Genomic DNA, 21,965 nt, shown 5'->3' with positions numbered 1-21,965 from the left:
TACCCTTAATTGAGTAGTAATCATGTGTTCTAACCACACTAAAAGATTAGTAACGACTCCATTCATATTTTTCCTGAAAATCAAAATTATATTTTTCATTCGCCTCGTTTTGTTCGAGACGTCGCGACACATGGTATAAAGCTGTCCAACTAGTCCCCTCTCTCGACCCTACCCCCACACAAACAAAGGCAAAAAAAGATTGGACTAACTTGTGCTCTCTATTTGTTATTCCATTTTGAATAATTAATTAGCCTAACTTTTGTGTATAGTTGGCAAGTCAAATATGAGATATGACAAATATTATAACCAATCTAGTTCATTAAGCTTAGTCAACTTTGTAAATCTTAATCACTGAAACAAACATACTATAAGGTTGTATAATTACAAAGATTTGGATTAGGGTACTACACTATCTCTTTCTTTTTCTTTTTTTTTTCTTTCTATTTAATAATTTGGAAAGAAAATGGAACATTACATTGTTCAAGGATGAGCGACCTCATGAACCAATTAAGATTAAAGAATACAAAGTGAACCGCTTCGCTTAATTGTAGTCATTTTAATTTTGTTCCTAAAGTCATAAATGTGAGTTAGATTAGGCTACTCTTGATTGAGGTTTCATCGTGGACAGATATTTTTATATAAACCTAGATGATAATTAATCAAAGATGTCTCTAGAGATTATCAAGCTTATTAGTTTATACTTTAATTTATCATTTTATTACTCAGAGGGCCATTTTGTATGTCCTACACTAACAATTTTGTGACTCTTGACCATAATTCATAACCAATATGACAATCTACAACTTGAAAGGATTTTTTGTGTGATATTAAGATCAAGGATAACAAATGCTGTGTTCTTAAATCCTTCTACCAATAAATAAATAATATATTTAAAAAATAGATAATTAAAAATAAAATGACAACAAGGTGTACATTTTTCTATGCTTCCATTAATTCAGGTGTTGCGACCAAAAATTTAAAAAAAAAAAATCAAAAGTGCATTAATGCAAGTAATTACTATCATCAAATCCAACAAGACGTGTGATGGCTGGTCATGACTTAGGACTCCTTGATTTAAGTAGTCTTATGGGTTAGGTTTATCTCTTAGGATAAATAATTAGTTATATTAATTTGGTGTATAAACTAAATCTAATATGATTTCTTTATGTGTATATATGTGTCTAATATTTTTTCCTTAATAGGTTGATTAACCCTTTTGACAATTGTCATTATATGGTATGCCATTAGATGGACAATGTTGGAGCTGGGCCAAGAAGCTCCTTGGCATGAATGGGCTTGCTTTTCAAGATGTGGAACTCTAGAGATTCAAACTTTAAATATAAATTTAAATTTGAATAAAAATACAAATCATAATATAAATTTACATTAAATTTCTTCGATATTAATAATTTACACAAATTCAAATTCAAATCTCAAATACATGCTGCTAAATAAAACCTAAGACGACTTATTATTGTTACACCAATTTGATCCATTCAATTCATCGGGGCAACCAAACACTAAACAAACTAATGAAGTTAAATTTATAAAGAAAACATACAAACATGCACATATACAAAAACCCAACCAACTTAAATAGTATTGTTTAGTTGTAGTAACCTCACAAGACCTTCTATATTGCCTATGGGCTAATTCAGAAACCACCCTCATGGTCCATTAACTTCCAAGAACCATCCCCCTGTTGAACCATACCCTTATTTTTCTCACACCTCCATGCAACTGGCACAAGGTACTCATCTTTTAATCCATCTTGGTCTTTATTTACAAGTGCAATGTCTCTCTTGACTTCCAAATTGAAATCCCCTTTTGCTCCATGCGTTCCTGCCACTCCATGAAGGTAAGTCTCCACATTATGCCAGTTTGACACCGTTCCAGGACTCTTCAAGTACTTCGACTTTTGGGTGTCGATGAGCAGCTCCTCGCCCACATTGGAGTAGTCAAATAGGGAATAGTTAGGAACAATATCTAGAATATTATGGACGCGCAAGACTCGAAGGTCTTTCAACCCAGAAGATAGATCTTTTAAGTTTGAGTCTCCGACCCGAGGGCTTGCAAAGACGAAGGCAGTCACTGGACAAGCCTTGTCGAGTTGGTCCCTCGATTTGTTCAACTTATTGACAACTATGTCCATAGCATTTAGGGTTGCAAGTGCAGCACCCAAGCTATGGCCTGTCACGGTTATGCTGATGCTTTCATCCTCATATTCTTCCACTAGTCTTTGAATCTCATCGATAACCTGCTATGAAGAGTAGTATTAGAGTAATCACAATTATGCATTTTATTTTATTTTATTTTTTAGGGGAAAAGCAAGGCAAGGGGTGATCGGCATAGCAACACCCCTAGGTGTTACCATCAGGATTGTCCCACCACAAAATATCTGGATTGAATCAGTCAAGTCAGTTCAAGTGGTAAGGACGACTTGTGACTCTAGTGATATCAAGGTCACGTATTTAATTTTTTTTTGAGACATTATGCTGATGAATTACGAGGAGTGCGTCAATGGGCAAGCAGCTTTCATCCATCTAGGTTTGGTGTCACACCATAGGGTCCAAAGTGACACGATGGTAGATGGAGTCCTCAGGTTATCAAAAGAGAAAAAAAAAAATGTAAGGATTAAATCATAAGTACTCAGCCAGAAGAGTGTTGGAACCATCACCACTGCTCATTGAAGCGCTAGACGTCCAGTACCCTCCGTACATTATGAGAAAGAGAATGAGGTGTTAATTATTCTTAGATTATATCTTAGAAATACCCTTATTTTTTTATCCATATTTGAGAACATCTAACTTGGTTTGTTTAATTTATGCTCTAATATTTTAATTTGTATCATACATGGTTTCCTCCGATCTAGAGTACTTTGAAAACGTATATACTCGCTTATTTTGAAAATCAATATATATATATACATATATATATATATATATATATATATATATGTCTGAGTTAATTTGTTGAACACATAAATGGAAATTAATAACACAAAATCTCACCTGGTCTCTTGCACTGGATCGGTTGAAGGGGGATCTGGAATCATTAGAAGTGTACATAGAGTACCATCCTTCATGCACCTTAGGATTACCACTTTGATTCCCAAATAACTTTGAGGCTGAAACCAAATTGAACTCAAAATCATCAACCCACTCCAGTGTCCGCACCGACCCTCTCCAAGCAATCACAATATCTCTCCTCCCCAACGCCGTCACCCCCTCGTCGGTGGCCACCGCGACGTACCCAATCCAGTTAGACTCCTTGCTCCACGCTTCCCTCGACAGCGATTTCAAAATGAAGGCGTCGGGCACCGGGATCTGCGACGTCGCGTAAATGAACTTGGTCACCTTGTACTTGTAGGGATTCCCCACATCCAAGCCCACCTTGGAGAAGAAGTCCTCCTTTGCATAACGGCTACTTCCCGCAAAACGGGATGCTTTTTCCGTGTTGAAGGCATCGTAGGTCGCCTGCGCCATTTCGCCGTAGTGAATGATGTATCGCCGGAGATCGATGTTGAGAGGATCCAACAGGCCATCCCAGTACTTCAGCCCGCTGAGGTTCCTCCAGTTTGTGCCATTTATCGGGTTGTCCATTCCAAAACAGCCTGCGATGATAGTTCTTATTGCATGCTTTATATACTTTGCCAGAACAAAGCTACCATCCTTCTGCTTTTGATTCTTCATATATAGTTATATCTATATATATATATATATATGCGTGTGTGTGTGTATCTGTGTGTGTGTGTGTGTGTGTAATTACAGTGTCGTTTTCATAATCTCTGGAAAAGTTATGTGTGTGCGTGGGAGAGAGAGAGAGGAGGAAGAAGATGATTTACAGATATGCCTATGATATTTTTTTTAACATTTACGTACCAGTGGGGTATTGTGAAGCCAACAAGCAAAGCAAAAAGACAGCATCAGCATGGTAGGAAGATGGAGGAGACATTTCTTGAAGCAAGCGCATGGAATTTCCTACATCAGAGATGTTGATGGAATGATTTATTCTTGGGAGGTAGGTTTTACCCCCACAAAAGGAAATTGAATACTGAAAATGTAGTCACCAGTTAATTTTGGTTAACGTGGTGGTGGCCAAGAAGAGGATAGATGATCGATGTGTAAACATATTCTTCGATTGGAAGGTTTCCCCACTTGAGGTATACTTGCAACCATCAGCCACGGTTCACGTCCGAATATAAATAGTAATACACCTTGGACTCTTACAGGGCGTGTTCTAATTAAGATTTAACAGTCTGCAACAAGCTAGTGTACATCTGTGAATTAAAGATGGGTATCATAGAAATAATTAATTTTTTAGGGCATTTTATATGTGTATTTATTTCTATATATCTATATTGTTGTGTTAGAAGAAATGCTTGCAAGGAACTGTTCCTCGACATAGGATTTGCTTTCATAAAATTTAAAACTCACTAACTATAAAAGGTTATATTAATATTTGGACTCAAGGGATATGATTTGATATGAGTTCCAATAATATGGGTTCCATAACATTTAGTTATCCAAATATTAATATAACATCTTGTGGTTGGTGAGTTCCAAATCGTGTGTATAAAATCATTTCTTACAAGTATTTCTCGTGTTAGCATATTTTATCATGACATGCTACAAATTTGTTTTATAAACTTGTGAGAGTATTTATTTGTACTAAAGCAATAAATATTTGTACGAAACAATTGCTACATGTGAGATCTAGAACGCATTAATTATAAAATATCATCTTACCACTTAGAACCACTCAAGGCAATTTAAGATGCATATTTATTTAGACTTTTTAAAGAAAAAATGCATTTATTAAATACATGGTTTTGATGGGTGGAGGCGACTCACTCAATCACCGGTTGTGATGGAAACTCGATGAGGATTACACTCAATTTGTACAATAAACACTCAATTTATTTCAATATGAAAATACAGAGGAATTCAAAATATACAAACACTTCTTCTAACTAGTTAATGTCTCTCTCTACACCTCACATTACATTACACACACACACACATCTACTTATAGCAAAACATTTGATGAGAAGTGAAGATTATAATCAACAATGGTGGGCTAAAGTTGGTGAGATTTTGGTGAGGTTGCCGCCGACTCCCGCCCAAATTCAATAGAGGTGGGATGCCGGCCATCTTTAGTCAAGTTTAATTTTCAACATCCCCCTTTAAACTTGACTCTCTTGGTTTTGTCATTTTGAGTATTGTCTTCAGTCTTGCAAAAATATCATGCCTGAGTGGTTTCGTGAAAATAACAACAATCTGATCATACGTTCTGCAAGACATTAACTTCACTTCTTTCTTCTTGACATGCTCCCTGATAAAATGATACCGAGTATCAATATGCTTGCTTCTTTCGAGGAATATTGGATTTTTCGCAAGTGCAATCGCTGATCGATTGTCGATGTAAACTTCTGTGGGGTCTTTTTGAAGAAATCTCAAATGCTTCAGTACATTCCTGATCCATATACCATGATAAACAGTTAAACTAGCAGCAACATACTAAGCTTCACATGATGACAACGTTACAATGAGTTGCTTCTTTGATGACCATGTAAATGTTGTGTCTCCCATAAAGAATGTGAATCCAGTAATGCTTTTTATTTCATCCAGATCTCTTTCCCAATTGCTATCTGAATAGCCAATAAGTTTGCAATCACCTCTTGATGAATAAAACATATCATTAGTGATGGTACCCTTGACCTAGCAAAGTATCCTCTTCGTTGCATTCAAATCGGACTGGTTAGGAGTCTCTATGTACCTGCTGACAAGTCCAACTCCATAGAGTATGTCTAGTCTATTGCACGTTAAATACCTCAAGCTTCCAACCAAACTCTTGAAATATATGAGGTCAACATCTCCTCGCTCATTCTTTCTTAATTCCAATCCCGTTTCAACTGCAGTTGTCACATGATTGCATTTTTTCATCCCAAACTTCTTTAGTACTTTTTTATTCTATATATCCATATTGTTGTGTTAGAAGAAAAGCTTGCAAGGGGCTTTCCTCGATTTGCTTTCACAAAATTTAAAACTCACTAACCACAAAAGGACATTAATATTTGGACTCAAGGGATATGATTTGATATGAGTTCCAATAATATGAGTTCGATAACATTTAGTGATCCAAATATTAATATAACATCTTTTGGCTTGTGAGTTTCAAATTGTGTGTATAAAATCATTCCTTTCCAGTATTTCTCGTGTTAGCATATTTTATCATGACATGCTGCAAAGTTATTTTATAAACTTGTGAGGGTATTTATTCATACTAAAGCAATAAATATCTGTAAGAAACAATTGCTACATGTGAGATCTTGAACGCATTAATTATAAAATGCAATTCAAGATGCATATTTATTTAGACTTTTTAAAGAAAAAATGCATTTATTAAATACATGGTTTTGATGGGTGGAGGAGACTCACTCAATCACCGGTTGTGATGGAAATTCGGTGAGGATTACACTCAATTTATACAATAAACACTCAATTTATTTCAATCTGAAAATACAAAGGAATTTAAAATAAACAAACTCACTGGTTAATGTCTCTCTCTACACCTCACATTACATTACACACACACACACATCTACTTATAGCAAAGCATTTGACGATAAGTGAAGATTATAATCAACAATGGTGGGCTAAAGTTGGTGAGATTTTGGTGAGGTTGCCGCCGACTCCGGCCCAAATTCAACAGAGGTGGGCTGCCGGCCATCTCCAGTCAAGTTTGATTTTCAACATCCCCCCTTAAACTTGACTCTCTTGGTTTTGTCATTCCGAGCATTGTCTTCAGTCTTGCAAAAATATCATGCCTGAGTGGTTTCGTGAAAATAACAGCAATCTAATCATACGTTCTGCAAGACATCAACTTCACTTCTTTCTTCTGGACATGCTCCCTGATAAAATGATACCGAATATTAATATGCTTGTTTCTTTCATGGAATACTAGATTCTTCGCTAGTGCAATCACTGATCGATTGTCGATGTAAACTTTTGTGGGGTCCTTTTGAAGAAATCCCAAATACTTCAATACATTCCTGATCCATATACCATGATAAACAGTTAAACTGGAAGAAACATACTAAGCTTCACATGATGACAACGTTACAATGAGTTGCTTCTTTGATGACCATGTAAACGTTGTATCTTCCATGAAGAATATGAATCCAGTAATGCTTTTTATTTCATCCAGATCTTTTTCCCAATCGCTATCTGAATAGCCAATAAGTTTGCAATCGCCTCTTGATGAATAAAACATATCATTAGTGATGGTACCCTTGACCTAGCAGAGTATCCTCTTCGTTGCATTCAAATGGGACTGGTCAGGAGTCTCTATGTACCTGCTGACAAGTCCAACTCCATAGAGTATGTCTAGTCTATTGCACGTTAAATACCTCAAACTTCCAACCAGACTCTTGAAATATATGAGGTCAACATCTCCTCGCTCATTCTTTCTTAATTCCAATCCCGTTTCAACTGCAGTTGTCACATGATTGCATTTTTTCATCCCAAACTTCTTTAGTACTTTTTTATTCTATATATCCATATTGTTGTGTTAGAAGAAAAGCTTGCAAGGGGCTTTCCTCGATTTGCTTTCACAAAATTTAAAACTCACTAACCACAAAAGGACATATTAATATTTGGACTCAAGGGATATGATTTGATATGAGTTCCAATAATATGAGTTCGATAACATTTAGTGATCCAAATATTAATATAACATCTTTTGGCTTGTGAGTTTCAAATTGTATGTATAAAATCATTCCTTTCCAGTATTTCTCGTGTTAGCATATTTTATCATGACATGCTACAAAGTTATTTTATAAACTTGTGAGAGTATTTATTCGTACTAAAGCAATAAATATTTGTAAGAAACAATTGCTACATGTGAAATCTAGGATGCATTAATTATAAAGTATCTTCTCACCACTTAGAACCACTCATGGCAATTTAAGATGCATATTTATTTAGATTTTTTTAAAGGAAAAAAATGCATTTATTAAATACATGGGTTGATACATAGATTAATCTCATGTTTTTTTCGTTAAGAACAACTTCGATGCCTTGGGCTCTTTTCAGAAAGGAAATGTATATTTTTTTTTTCAAGGAAAGAAAGAAAACATAGTCATCACATGCACATTACCACGAGTTATATTACTGAGCAAAGGCGCACATTTTTCTAATTTTTTTTCGTTCACAATCACATGCATTGCAAGACAAACGCTATTAGTTGACATTGCAATAAAAGCATATTTTTGTATTTGTTTAGAAATCAATTAATAAGTTGAACTAAATTGAGCAATTAGCACTTGATTTTAATTTATAATTGAAGTTATAATTTTATAATAAATTTTGTATTCATATACTCAAAATTCTTAAAATATTTAAAGAGACAAATTATAGAAAATAATTAATTTTTTTTTTGTGTACATCAAAATATATTTATCCTATGTTTGGAGAGACTTTGGATTTGGAGTTGTATTGGATTTGGATAAAATGTAATATAAAATTATATTACAATTTGTCCAAATCGACCAAAATTCAAATCCAATGTCAGAAATTCATGCTTCCAAATACTATCTTATTTTAATAACCTAACCAAAGTGTTGGAATTGGTGTATTCCCAAGAGTGGGGTGAATTGGATTTTTAAAACTTCTTATTAGGTTAAATTAGATATCAGTAATACACAACATAGGGTCTGTCTATGCAATCCCAAATGCGTAGATAAATATAATGTGCGGAAATTAAATCATGCACGACATTCACTGTCTATTGAAAATAATGTACATATGCAGTAAATAGATTATAGAAATATAAAGTGAACATACGATATGTTATCGGGGTTCGCCAATACAGTTTACGTACTTGCCCCTGCTCGCAAGCTCAAGGATTAGCACTATTGCTAACTTAACGGGTGGAGCGGCACCTGTTACAACTAAGTCAAATTACCAAAGTTGACCTCAACCTTTACAACCTAATCCTTATGGGCTAGATCAATAGCCCCTCAGGCATGCTTAGAATACAATAGATGATAAGAATTTTTGCATACAATTCAAATGCTTCTACACATGTAGATATGTACAATAATTCAGCATAGTAAATAATGCACTAACATATAATAGAGAGTTAATGCTCAAGTGAGATTTGTTCTAAACAATGTCTCTACTCACAACAAGATATGTATCAAAGTATACATGTGAGTGAGTAAGGTCTTTGATTCTAGAATATGCATTCACGATGTAAGCAATCACAAAATCTAAATTACCTCAAGCAAATACCTCAATAATATTTTTCAGCAATAAAATCAGGAGATAGTCATTTTAGCTTCTCAAAAGTATTTTGCAATAAGCACAAAATCTAGCCTTTGAATCTTACAATAAAGATGCAAAGATCCTCAAGTTGAAAAGAGTTATCTCGAGATAATATTTATCAATAAAATAATCTGGGATCAACTCAAGCAAACTGTTAGCTTTACTGTAATCCCAAGAGGGGGGTGAATTGGTATTTTAAAATTTATACCCTAGGTCAATCGAATAGCAACAGTATTACACAAGTCTAACGTCAATCTAGTGATATTAAAATAAATCAATATATCTATTCAGCGGAAATTTCAACTGGACAAGTAATTTAACTAGGCATGCACAATAAAGCAGTAAATATAGACAACACTAAAAATGTTATCGAAGTTCAACAAACTGCCTACGTGCTTGCTTTGGCTCACCAACACAAGGATTAAACTATAAGCTCACTTAACGAGTGGAGCGGCACCTAAATACAACTAGGTCAATTAGCACAGGGTTGACCTCAACCTTTAGTAACAATCCCTCTGGGCTAGATTACCATTCCCCCAGGCCACGCCTGGAATACAATAGATTTCTCAATACAAGAAGCGTACAAATAGTATACTTTTTAATCCGGTAAATTTGCACCAATAATAATCAGAACACACCAAACATGTAAGAACAATAAGTTCAATGATGTGAATGTGTGCAATCAATACTCAGTATAATGTGTATTCTCATATAAGCACAGGAGTGTTCAACCAAGCTAATCTTTGAAAGCAAAGTATATCAAATATCTATACCAGATTAGTGTTTCAAAGATGCTAGCAATAATATTCAAACGAACTCAAAAATATTTTCTCAAATGTAGCAAGCATAAGAGTTGCTTGAAATCAAGGTTTGTAAAATATTTTGCACAAAAAAAAAAAAAAAAATGCTTATAGAATCTTGCAATATCAATGCAAAGACCCTAAAGAAAGTTAGTTTTCCCACACAAGATCTATTTATTCAAATCAGTGGGAAGAACTCTAGCCAAACTCTCAAGACAAAAATCAAGCAATACAAATATCAAATAAGAGTATAGAGCTATTTAGAGTGAAGCACAACTAATGTAAACTCTCTCTCTAGGCTTGAATAATCAAGAAACATGAAGTATGAGAGTATTTGGGAGTATTTGAGAGTAGTATGGAAATATAGGCTTTGGAATTTTTCAGAGGATTTCTCACTAATCAATTTGCTAATTATTGGCTAATCCTTGCAAATGAACTTGTATATATAGGCATAGGAAAAATTAGCACCGCTGAGGACATAGGGGTAATAATAAAAATTGTTTTAAAACCATTTAAGGAAATTAACCTCGTTTTACCATTTTAACCATGGTAAAAAATATTAAAAAATCCGAGAGATTCGAGTGGCTGAACCACGGTTCGGTCACCCGAATAGAGACAATGAAAAAAGTTAATTTTTGAAGTTTGGTTGCCTGAGTATGGGTTCGATTTTTGAACCAAGGTGATTCCCACACTATCTGTGATTTGGGTGCTCGGCCGTGAGTTCAATCTTCTGAATGCATGTGTTCGGTAGCCTGAGGCAATTTTGAATGTTAAGTTTGGGCTGCCGAGTTGGTGGGAAAAGTTAAAAACAAGGTTCGGTCGCCCGTGGACGCTACGTTCAAAATGGTTCAGTCACCCAAAACCAAAGTCAACATTTTGACTTGTCAAGGGTTCGGTCGCTCGAGGTGTTTCGAATAACTAGGATTCAATGCCGAAACCTCACATTTTTGCCCTATAAGTCCATTTTCACTTCAATTAATTCCCCTGATATTATAAGTGATTTTGGGGACATATTATGTGCTTGTGCATGAACCTAAGGTCTTTTGAGCTTATTAGAACTTACATGCATGATATGTAGGGATTATTACAAATTTTTTTCCTATGTTACTATTACAGACCCGAATAATATAGATTATAATAAAAAAGAGTTCTTCTCAGTCTTTAGACTTAGAGTCTTCATATGCCATCAAGTGATATGCTCATATGGACATGCACACAACCTTGATAGACATTAAATACCTGCATATTTTTCATTATCAAAATCGGGTATAACCTATAAGGTCAATATTCTCTCCCTTTTTGATGATGAAAAATACACTATGCAAAAATCAGTACAGCCTTGAAAGGCTCCCCCTTACAATATGCATAATGTAAAAGATTTAACAGTGCAAACATTTTTCAAATACCCAATTTTGCCTCTTCTCCCTCTTTTGGCAACAGCAAAAATGGCTATGATATATATAAAGTCATAGGCATTGAGTATGATTCATTTAGATACAAGATATATTTGGGAAAGTTTTTAGAAATTTCGTCAGCATGCCGTTTGAAAATAGAACATTTTCCCAAAAATACCTGTATAGAAATGACCTCATTTGAATTTTAAATTAACAGTTTATCCACAACTACTTAACTCAAGCAATCCAATATAATCAAGGCATAAAACATAAATGTAACTATCAACATGCAAGAGATATGATAGTCATGCATTTCAAAACACAAATAGATTCATGAAGTTTAAACCAATGATAGATATAGAGTGATACCAATTGTTATACCAATTTTTTTTTTACTTAAAGATTTTAAGAAAGCTCCCCCTAAGTTTTTGCAATCTATCAAATATCTAGGAGGCATCTTTACTATGCATTAGACCTAACTCACGTCTAATCTATATGAAATGCCACATCCTCTTTCTGCACATGATCATGAAGAAAATGATGTCTAACCTCAATATGTTTTGTTCGTGAATGTGAGGTAGGATTCTTTGAAATATTGATTGCACTAGTATTATCACATTTAATTGGAATCGTATCATAGTGCAATCCAAAATCCATGAGTCGTTGCTTCATATAAAGCGTTCAACAACTCCCAACCGCAATATATTCTGCTTCGGCTATGGATAAGGTAACTGAATTCTATTTCTTGGAGAACCAAGACACTAGAGATTGTCCTAAATAGTGAGAAGTGCCGCTAGTACTCTTCCTATCAACCTTACTACCGACAAAGTCAACATCAGTATAACTAACAATCTCAAATGTAGTATGCTTAGGATATCATAATCCTAACTCAACAATTCCAACTAGATACCTAAGGATTCATTTTACTTCTAATAGATGAGATTCCTTAGGTGCGGCATGAAATCTAGCACACATGCATACACTAAACATGATATCAGGTCGACTAGTTGTGAGGTATAGAAGGCTACCAATCATGCCACAATATAATTTCATATTTACAGGGATTCCTTGCTCATCTTTATCAAGTTTGATGGAAGAACTCATAGGAGTGCCAAGAATTTTACCATCTTCCATATTAAATCTCTTTAGCAAGTCCCTAACATATTTAGATTGACATATAAATGTCTCATATTTAGCTTGTTTAATTTGCAGCCCTAGGAAGAAACTAAGTTCAACCATCATGCTCATCTCAAATTCCCTTTGCATGCATTTGGCAAACTCATAACACAAATCATCATTATTTGCTCCAAAAATAATATCAACCACATAAATTTGCACAAGGAGCATATTATCATTTTTATATTTGATGAAAAGTGTAGTGTCAATGTTGTCATGGGTAAACCCATTTTCTAATAGAAAACTACTAAGCATTTCATACCAAACTCTAGGAGCTTGTTTCAATCCGTACAAGGCTTTGGACAATGGGTATACATGATCAAGATATTTATGATTTTCAAAACCGGGTGGTTCTTCTACATACACTTCTTCATTAATATAGCTATTAAGAAATGTGCTTTTAACATCCATTTGATACAACTTAAGGTTCTTAAAAGCGGCATAAGCAAGCAATATACGAATGATTTCCATTCTAGCTACAGGAGCATAGGTTTCATCAAAATCTATCCCTTCTTCCTGATTATAACCCTAACCTTATTCCTAGTTACTACTCCATTTTTATCCTTCTCATTTGTATACACCCATTTGGTTCCAATAATAGTATGATCATTAGGCCTAGGAACTAGGGTCCAAACTTTTCTTCTTTAAAATTGATTAAGCTCTTCTTGCATAGACATCACCCAAGACTCATCTTCTATGGTTTCCTTAATATTTTTGGGTTCTTCTTGGGATAAGAAAGCAAAGTGACTCACTAGATTTCTTAAGGAGGACCTGGTGACTACACCACGTGATGATTCACCTATAACTTGATCTAAATGATGGTTCCTAATGAATTTCCAATCCCTAGATAGTTCTTGAACCTCACTCTCATTTTTATTATCTTCAGATGATTTATCTTTATTTCTAAATTTTCATTCACATTGTTTTCAATAGATAGCTTGTCTAACCATTTTCTAACATCAATATCATCTTCATCATATTTCTTAGAAAATAGATTAGATTCATCGAATACAACATGAATAGATTCAATGATAGTTAAAGTTCTCTTGTTAAACATTCTTTATGCTTTACTATTAAGTGAATAGCCTATGAAAATGCCTTAATTAGAGTTATAATAAATTTTCCTAGATGTTCATTATCTTTAAACACAAAGCATTTACAATCAAAAATATGAAAATAGGAAATATTAGGTCTATAGTTGTTCCACAATTCATATGAAGTTTTATAAAGTGAAGGCTTGATTAACACTCTATTCAGGACATAGCATGCAGTACTTACAGCCTCAGCACAAAAATATTTAGGTAATTTGTGTTCATTTAGCATAGACCTACCAATTTCCTACATTGACCTATTCTCTCTTTCTACAACACCATTTTGTTGTGGGGTCCTAGGTGCAGAAAAATTATATGATATGCCCTCTAAGTCACAATAATTTTCTATGCCACCGTTTTTGAATTTAGTACCTCTATCACTTCTTATATGGGTTATTTTATAGCTTTTTTCATTTTGAATTCTCCTACATAGCTTAGTAAACTGTTTACATGATTCATTTTTATGTGATGAGAGAAACAGCACCCATGTGAACCTAGAATAATCATCAAAAATCACAACAGCAAATGATTTTCCACATAGACTTTGCACTGAATTAGGGCCAAACAAATCTAAGTGAAGCATTTCAAGTGGTCTAGTGGTAAATATGAATTTCTTTTTCTTAAAGCTTGATTTTGTTTACTTGCCCATTTGACATGCATCACATATTTTATCTTTTCACAAATGATGTTTTAGGCAATCCTTTCACTATGTCTTATCTTACTAGTTTTGGCAATAAGTCCATGCTAGCATGTTCTAATCGCCTGTACCATAACCAACTTGTTTCATTTATCGCAGAAAAAAAAAATTATTTGTTGTAAAGCTAGCTTATCAAAAGTAGTAGTTTATAAATTTTCATGGCGATCTGCAGTGAAAATAATTTCATTATTTGATTTACTTTCAACTATGCATTTATCATTTTCAAATGATACCCTGTAGCCTTTATCATATAGTTGACTAATGCTCAACAAATTATGTTTTAGTCCATCAACTAGTAAAACATCATCAATGACAAGAGAAGGTTCCTTACCAACCTTACCTTCGCTGATGATGTGTCCCTTTGCATTGTCTCCGAATGTTATGTATCCTCCATCATTGGGAGTGATGGATGCAAATTTGGCCTTGTCGCCGGTCATGTGCTGTGAGCACCCACTATTCAGGTACAACTTGTCCTTAGAGGAGGACCATTTCAAGCACACACACAAGAAAGACTAAGTAACTGACGCTGGTCCCCAAATTTTGTTGGGTCCACAAAGGTTAGTGTCTGGATCTCCTTTGACTCTCCATACTTTTCTAATTTTCACATGTTCATTTCTAAGTGGACAATCAAACCGAATATGACCTATGTGCTTGCATTTAAAACATTTCATTTGACACCTTGGATCTTTAGATGGGATTTGGGATTTTGATTCACACATAAAATGTCTCAAATAAAGATTAGGTCATCTCACATTTTCAACACCATTAAAACCAAGACTCTCTTTGCTAAGAGAAATTCTTTGGGCCCCAAAGAGTTTTTCAAAATTTCATTGGCCCTAAGTAAATTTAAAAACAATTTTGGAGTTATCCTTCAATTTTCTCTCAAGTTCAAAAATTTTTAAATCCTTTTCTTTAAGAATCGAAGCATGAGAGTTCTTAGCAATTTCAAATAATTTTGACCAATTTTCGCATTTTTTTTTCAAACCATCATTATCCTTGGTCATCTTATTCAAAAGTTTAGACATGCGGATATATTCATATTGTAATTCTCTAAAAGTAGGCATGCTATCAGAATTAAAATCATCATCAGGAGAATAATATGAAGATAAAGAACAAGAAGATAATACCTCGCCACCATGCGCCATCAACCACAGGTTAGCAACCTCTGAATCATTGCGGTCTGAATCTGAGTCACTGCTACTTAGTTCATCCCATGAAGTTCCTGCTTTCATGGCTTTCTTCTTTTTCCTAGACTCCATCTTCAGCAAAGGACAGTCAGGTTTGATGTGCCCAACCTTGTTGCAATTGTAGCATGTGGGAGCATTTAATTTTTCTTTTCTTTTACTAGACTCTCCCTTCTAAGATACAGAATCCCTAAACTTTCTGTATGGTCTACTATGCTTCCTCAAGAACTTGTTGAATTTCCTAGTTAGCATGGCCATATCATCTCCAGAATTAGGTTCGCTACACTCACTAGATGAATTAGTAGAGGTTTTTAGTGCAGTTACTTTTCTTAGCCATTGTGCTCATTAAGTCTCTCATTAATAGCTAGTTCATAGGTGATAAGTGAACCTATTAGTTCATCTAGTGACATGGCCCTAAGGTATTTACCCTAAGATATGGTCGTAGCCTTAGCTTTCCAAACAGGAGGTAAGCCTCTAAGGAATTTCCTAATCATCTCATATCTAGGATAGGTCTTTCCTAATGCATGTAGTGAATTTATGATGCATGTGAATTTAGTGTACATGCTCTGAATGGACTCACTAGTGTTCATCCTAAATGCATCGTACTCACTGGTCAGTATATCACTCCTACTAACCTTCACATCTCTAGTACCCTAATATGTGACCTCTAACTTATCCCAGATTTCTTTAGCAGAAGAACATGTTATAACTCTATTAAATTCATTAACATCAAAATCACAATACAAATTATTCATGGTAGTGGCATTTAAGCTAACAACTTTCATATCATCATCATTATATTCCTCTTCAGTATTAAAAACTCTAGTTGTACCTTCATTTTTCATAGGAACATAATTATCCTTAGAGACAACTCTCCACACCTTCCAGTCAATGTTTTTAAGATTGATGCGCATCCTCTCTTTCCAGAAGGTGTAATTCACACAACTAAAAATCGGAGAGCGTGTGGAAGAGGGTCCATTAGGGAAAGGGGTTACAATGCTGTGAGCCATCTAGATCTTTTGCAAAATAACTATTAAGTCTAAGCTATTAGGCTCAAATACCAACTGTTAGATTTACTATTATCCCAAGAGGGGGGGTGAATCGATATTTTAAAATTTATTCCCCAGGTCAATCCACTAGCAATAGTATTACACAAGCCAAAGGTCAATCTAGTGCATATAAAATAAATCAGTATATCTATTTAGAAAAAATTTAAACTACACAAGTAGTTTAACTAGGCATGTACAATAAAGCAGTAAATATAGACAACACTAGAAATGTTATCGAGGTTCAGTAGATTGCCTACGTCTTCGCCTTGGCTCACCAGCACAAGAATTACACTATTGGCTCACTTAACAGGTGGAACGGCACCTAAATACAACTAGGTCAACTAGCACAGGGCTGACCTCAACCTTTACAAACAATCCTTCCGGGCATGATTACCGCTCCCTTAGGCCACGCTTGGAATACAACAGATTTCTTAATATAAGATGCGTACAAATAATATGCTTCTTAGTCAAGCAGATTTGCATTTAGTAATAATCAGAACACACCAAACATGTAAGAACAATAAGTTCAATGGTGTGAATGTGTGCAATCAACACTCAGTATAATGTGTATTCTCAGATAAGCACAAGTGTATTCAAACAAGCTAATCTTTGAAAGCAAAGTATATCAAATCTCAATATCATATTAGTGTTTCAAAGATGCTAGCAATAATATTAAAACAAACTCAAAAATATTTTCTCAAATGTATTGAGCACAAAAGTTATTTGAAATCAAGGTTTGTAAAATATTTTGCACACAAAAAGAATGTTTAACAAATCTTGCAATATCAATGCAAAGACCTAAAGCAAGTGAATTTTCCCACACAATATTTATCTATTCAAATTAGTGGGAAGAACTCGAGCCAAACTCTCCAGAAAAAAATCAAGCAATACAAGCATCAAATGAGAGTATAGTGCTATTTAGAGTGAAGCACAACTAATGTAAGCCCTCTCTCTCTAGGCTTGAATAATCAAGAAATATGAAATAGGAGAGTATTTGGGAGTATTTGAGAGTAGCATGGAGAATATAGGCTTTTGGAAATTTTTAGAGGATTTCTCACTAATCAATTTGCTAATTTTTGGCTAATCCTTGCAAATGAACTTGCATATATAGGCATTGGCAGAATTATGACCGTTGAGGACATAGGGGTAACAATTAAAATTATTTTAAAACCATTTAAGGAAATTAACCCCATTTAATTGTCTTAACCACGGTAAAAATATAAAACAACCTGAGAGTTTCGGGTGGTTGAACCACGGTTCGGTCGCCCGAACAGAGATAATGAAAAAGGTTAATTTATGAATTTTGGTAACCTGAGTATGGGTGGTTTCGATTTGCTAAACCAAAACGATTCCCACACTGTCTACGATTCGGGCGCTTGGGCATGAGTTTGGTCTACCGAACCCATGTGTTCGGTAGCCCAAGGCAATTTTGAACGTGAAGTTCAATCTGCCGTGTTGGTGGGCAAAGTAAAAAATAAGGTTTGGTCGCCCGTGGAAACTACGTTCCAAATGGTTTGGTCGCCCAAAACCTAATTCAACATTTTGACTTGTCTAGGGTTCGATCACCCGTGGTGTTTTGAACACCTGGGGTTCGGTCGCCTGAAACCTCATAGTTTCTCCCTATAAGTCCATTTTCATTTCAATTAATTTCCTTGATATTATAAGTGATCTTGGGGACATCTTATGTGCTTGTGCATGAACCTATGGTCTTTCGAAGGTCTTTTGAGCTTATTAGAAGTTAAATGCATGATATGTAAGGATTATTACAAACTTTTTCCTATGTTACTATTACAAACCCGAATAATGTAGATTACAATAAAAAAAAGCATTCTTCCGGGTCTTTAGACTTGGATTCTTCACATGCCATCAAGTGATCTGCTCATATGGGCCTACACACAACCTTGATAGACATTAAATATCTACGTATTTGTCCTTATCAAAACTGGGTGTGGCCTATAAGGTCAACACTATCTCTCTAAAAATAATTTTAACAGTAATGAAAGAGAGAGTATACTAGCTCAAAGATAATGTATGAAGCACATAGCAAGTGAAAATCAAACTCCCACTAACTTGCAATTAGTTTGCAAGAAAGGAGTAAGCAAATAATACTCTCTGGTTTTGAAAATATTTTTCAAGCAAGAATATATGAGAGTATGAAATATAGGCTTGAAAATATGAAGTATATACAATGGGAGTTCAAGAAAAATCTGAGAGAATTTGTGCTAATCTATTTGCAAATCTCTGCTTAATTTTCCCAAATGAAGTAGTATATATATAGACATTCATAAAAATATAACCATTAGGGGACATAGGTGGAATTTTAGAAAATATTAATAAAAGTTAATTAAAATTAACCTCATTTAACTTGCAGTAAAAATGTCCAACCCGAGAGTTTTGGTTGCCTATATTTTAAGTTTGATAGGCTATATTGATAAGTACGGTCGATCGAGGCACTTTTGAACTACAAATATAGTCCACTAAATTAAGGCGATTTTGGAACCATTCGAGGTTTGGTCAACTATATTTGAAATTCAGTCTGCTATTCACATGGTTTGGTCGACTCAATCATAAATAAACTAGAAGTTCGGTAGGTCGAATAGCAGGGTGTCAGACACGAGCCAATTCGGTCGATTGTAGAAGATACGTTCAAAAATGTTCGGTTGACTGAACCTTGGTCAAACTATTGACCCCTGAATGGTTTGGTCGACTGAGCTAAATATACACAGCTGGGTTCTGTCAACTGAGTGACTTTCAATTATAATTTTTAGGTCCCAATTTTGAGTATAGTTTACCCCTATTTCCATAGTTATGATTTGTAAGATAGAGGGGATTTGTGCAAGTGATGTGTAAGGACCTAGGATCGATCTAACATCATTTGAGCTAACTCAAAAAATCCGGCATCGGTCGACCGATCCCTAAGGTAAATCTATGTTCTTGAGCATATAATCCTATCATGCATAATGCAGTTATTACAGACCATAAATTACAAACCAAACTAAATTGAATGCAATTACTACAAATAAAAGCTGTCTTCATTCATTTTGCTTCTTCAAGAGCCATCTTGGACTTGAACTTTATGGACTGTATGACTTCATTGTGTTCCTACCCTTAATGCATGCAAAGGATGATCTTGTTCAAACAACTCCATACACAAGTAAGATACTTTGTATTTGTCATAATCAAAATGAGGTAGGACTTAAAAATTCAAATATATCCCCCTTTTTGATGATCACAAATACAAATGCAAAAGTGGGTAAAGCCAAAAAAGGTTCCCCTGAAGAATATGCATAATTTCAAAATTTCAATGCAGATTAAGCATATCTTGAAGGGAAGACATTTCAAATACAAAATGCATTCAAGTTTGTCATTTAAGCTCAAGTATTAAGAGTACCCAATTTTGAAAGTATATTTCTTTCCCTTTTGGTATCAGCAAAAAAGGTTAAGTAAAACAATTTGAGCATTTTGAAAAAAAAAAAAAATATTAGCTTAAGAGAACAACTCCTATTTAAAAGAATTTAGGCATTAAAACTATTTTAAAGATATAGCATTTAGACACATAAGTAAGAAAATAAGATATGTCACATGTAAAATCATTTCTTGCCAAATAATAAAAATATACGTAAATAAATATATATTCCCCTTATGATATTATCAAGAAGTGCTAAGGGGCTATGCTTGCAAAAAGAACTTTAAAAATCATGCACGCTCAAGCAAGCAAAGTTTGTCTAGTTTGGCATTTAAGTACAACTTCATAATATAACCATAATAGGACAACCATATAGATCTAAAGAATTTAACAATCAAATACAAGATCATATGGTGACACAAGTGATAGTGGTTAACAATATATTTCACATAAAGATTTTCAATAAAATTTTCACACTTAAGCACAAGCCACACATGATTCAAAACATATCTAAGCTAAAACGTGTTGATGAGCATAATAGGGTAGGAATTTTGATTCCAGATGATCCACCTTTCAATTGGAAACCTAACTTAGATGCAATAAACTTCTTATACCAGTTAAGGACTAATTTCATTATGCTTAGTAGTATAAGCCATCATTTTGAATCTTTTAAACCAACCCTATTGATTATTAATCAACTACATTCTGATCAATACAGTCGTCCCTATGGGCTACAAATGCATCTGAACAAAAATATATTAAAGCATACAATAATGTTCATAACCAAGAACAATCCATATCAAGTTATGAAACTTTAAGAGCCAGATATGATGTTCGTGATTCTCTGAAGAGCCTCAATATTCAAAGGGGGAAAGTGATGCATATGAGTCTTTTATGTTCTTTCTATAGGGAAGGTGCTTAGTTCTCTAAATACATGATGATTATGTAAGGATGAAATTCAAAATTTCTAATTTTCACTCATCCTTTTAAAAATATTTTAATATTAATTTTATCATAATCATCTATGTACAAGGTTTTACTTGGAAACTTTTTAATGAAGTTTCGGCAGCATACTGTCTGTAAATCGGACATTTTCCCATAAAACATGTACCTGATAAATGGTTGTTTTTAACAAAATATTTAGATAAGGCATGCAACAACCTAGAATCCATTACCAGCATGCAATTCTCACTTACTGCATCTGCCCTGCAGGAGACATTTAATACAAACATGCATTTCAGTAGTAAAACAATAGCAATTTAGAATATCACCAGGAGTTTATGCCAAATCAAGAGAAAAAAATATATAATTACCATCCATTAAGGAATTTAACCATTTAATACATTATGGATGGTAGGGTGAAGTGGTTTTTTCATAAATGCATGTGGATAAAGAATATGATTACGAGAGCATTTGATTTATATGTAGCCATGAAATGGAAATGCTCCCGCTCAGTTATGCACTACTATCATCTTATGTTTAAAATTTTCTTTCATCGTCTTAGCCAAGTGATTTAAGATTCTCAATGATTAAAACATGACTTTAGATGCATAGGCTTTAAAGAACCAAAAAGCCACAATCAATATCTGTTATAAGCCGAAATTGCCTCTATTGTTATGAGTTTCAATACGTGAGAGAGGCACAAACTTGAATGGCTTTGAACTTTTAGTGACTATGCATAGGTTTCCTTTAAAAAATGTTTCTTCATCTAGATTGAAACCTAATGCAATCACTTAAGTCATTCAACTTGTTCAAAGAAAATGAAGCTCTAAAGGATTTTATTAAAATTTGAGAGCTTATGAAAGAATTTGAATAAATACTCTTAAGGATTAAATTTCT

The 21,965-nt window shown here is 34.3% G+C and overlaps 1 protein-coding gene across 1 annotated transcript; it reads right to left on the bottom strand.

Annotated features, from left to right (window-relative positions):
- Positions 1-1,654: 1,654 nt before the first annotated feature.
- On the bottom strand, positions 1,655-3,648 carry LOC131143920 (phospholipase A1-IIgamma-like). Its single transcript, XM_058092276.1, has 2 exons — positions 3,012-3,648; positions 1,655-2,257 (listed from the first exon to the last, which is right to left on the bottom strand). Exons 1-2 carry the CDS (start codon positions 3,600-3,602, stop codon positions 1,655-1,657), a joined length of 1,194 nt encoding a protein of 397 aa, XP_057948259.1. The 5' UTR covers positions 3,603-3,648.
- Positions 3,649-21,965: the final 18,317 nt, after the last annotated feature.

The sequence above is a fragment of the Malania oleifera genome, chromosome 12 (genome assembly GCF_029873635.1).
Source record: "Malania oleifera isolate guangnan ecotype guangnan chromosome 12, ASM2987363v1, whole genome shotgun sequence".
NCBI classification, from domain to species: Eukaryota; Viridiplantae; Streptophyta; class Magnoliopsida; order Santalales; family Ximeniaceae; genus Malania; species Malania oleifera.
This window is presented reverse-complemented; position numbering and strand designations above follow the sequence as displayed.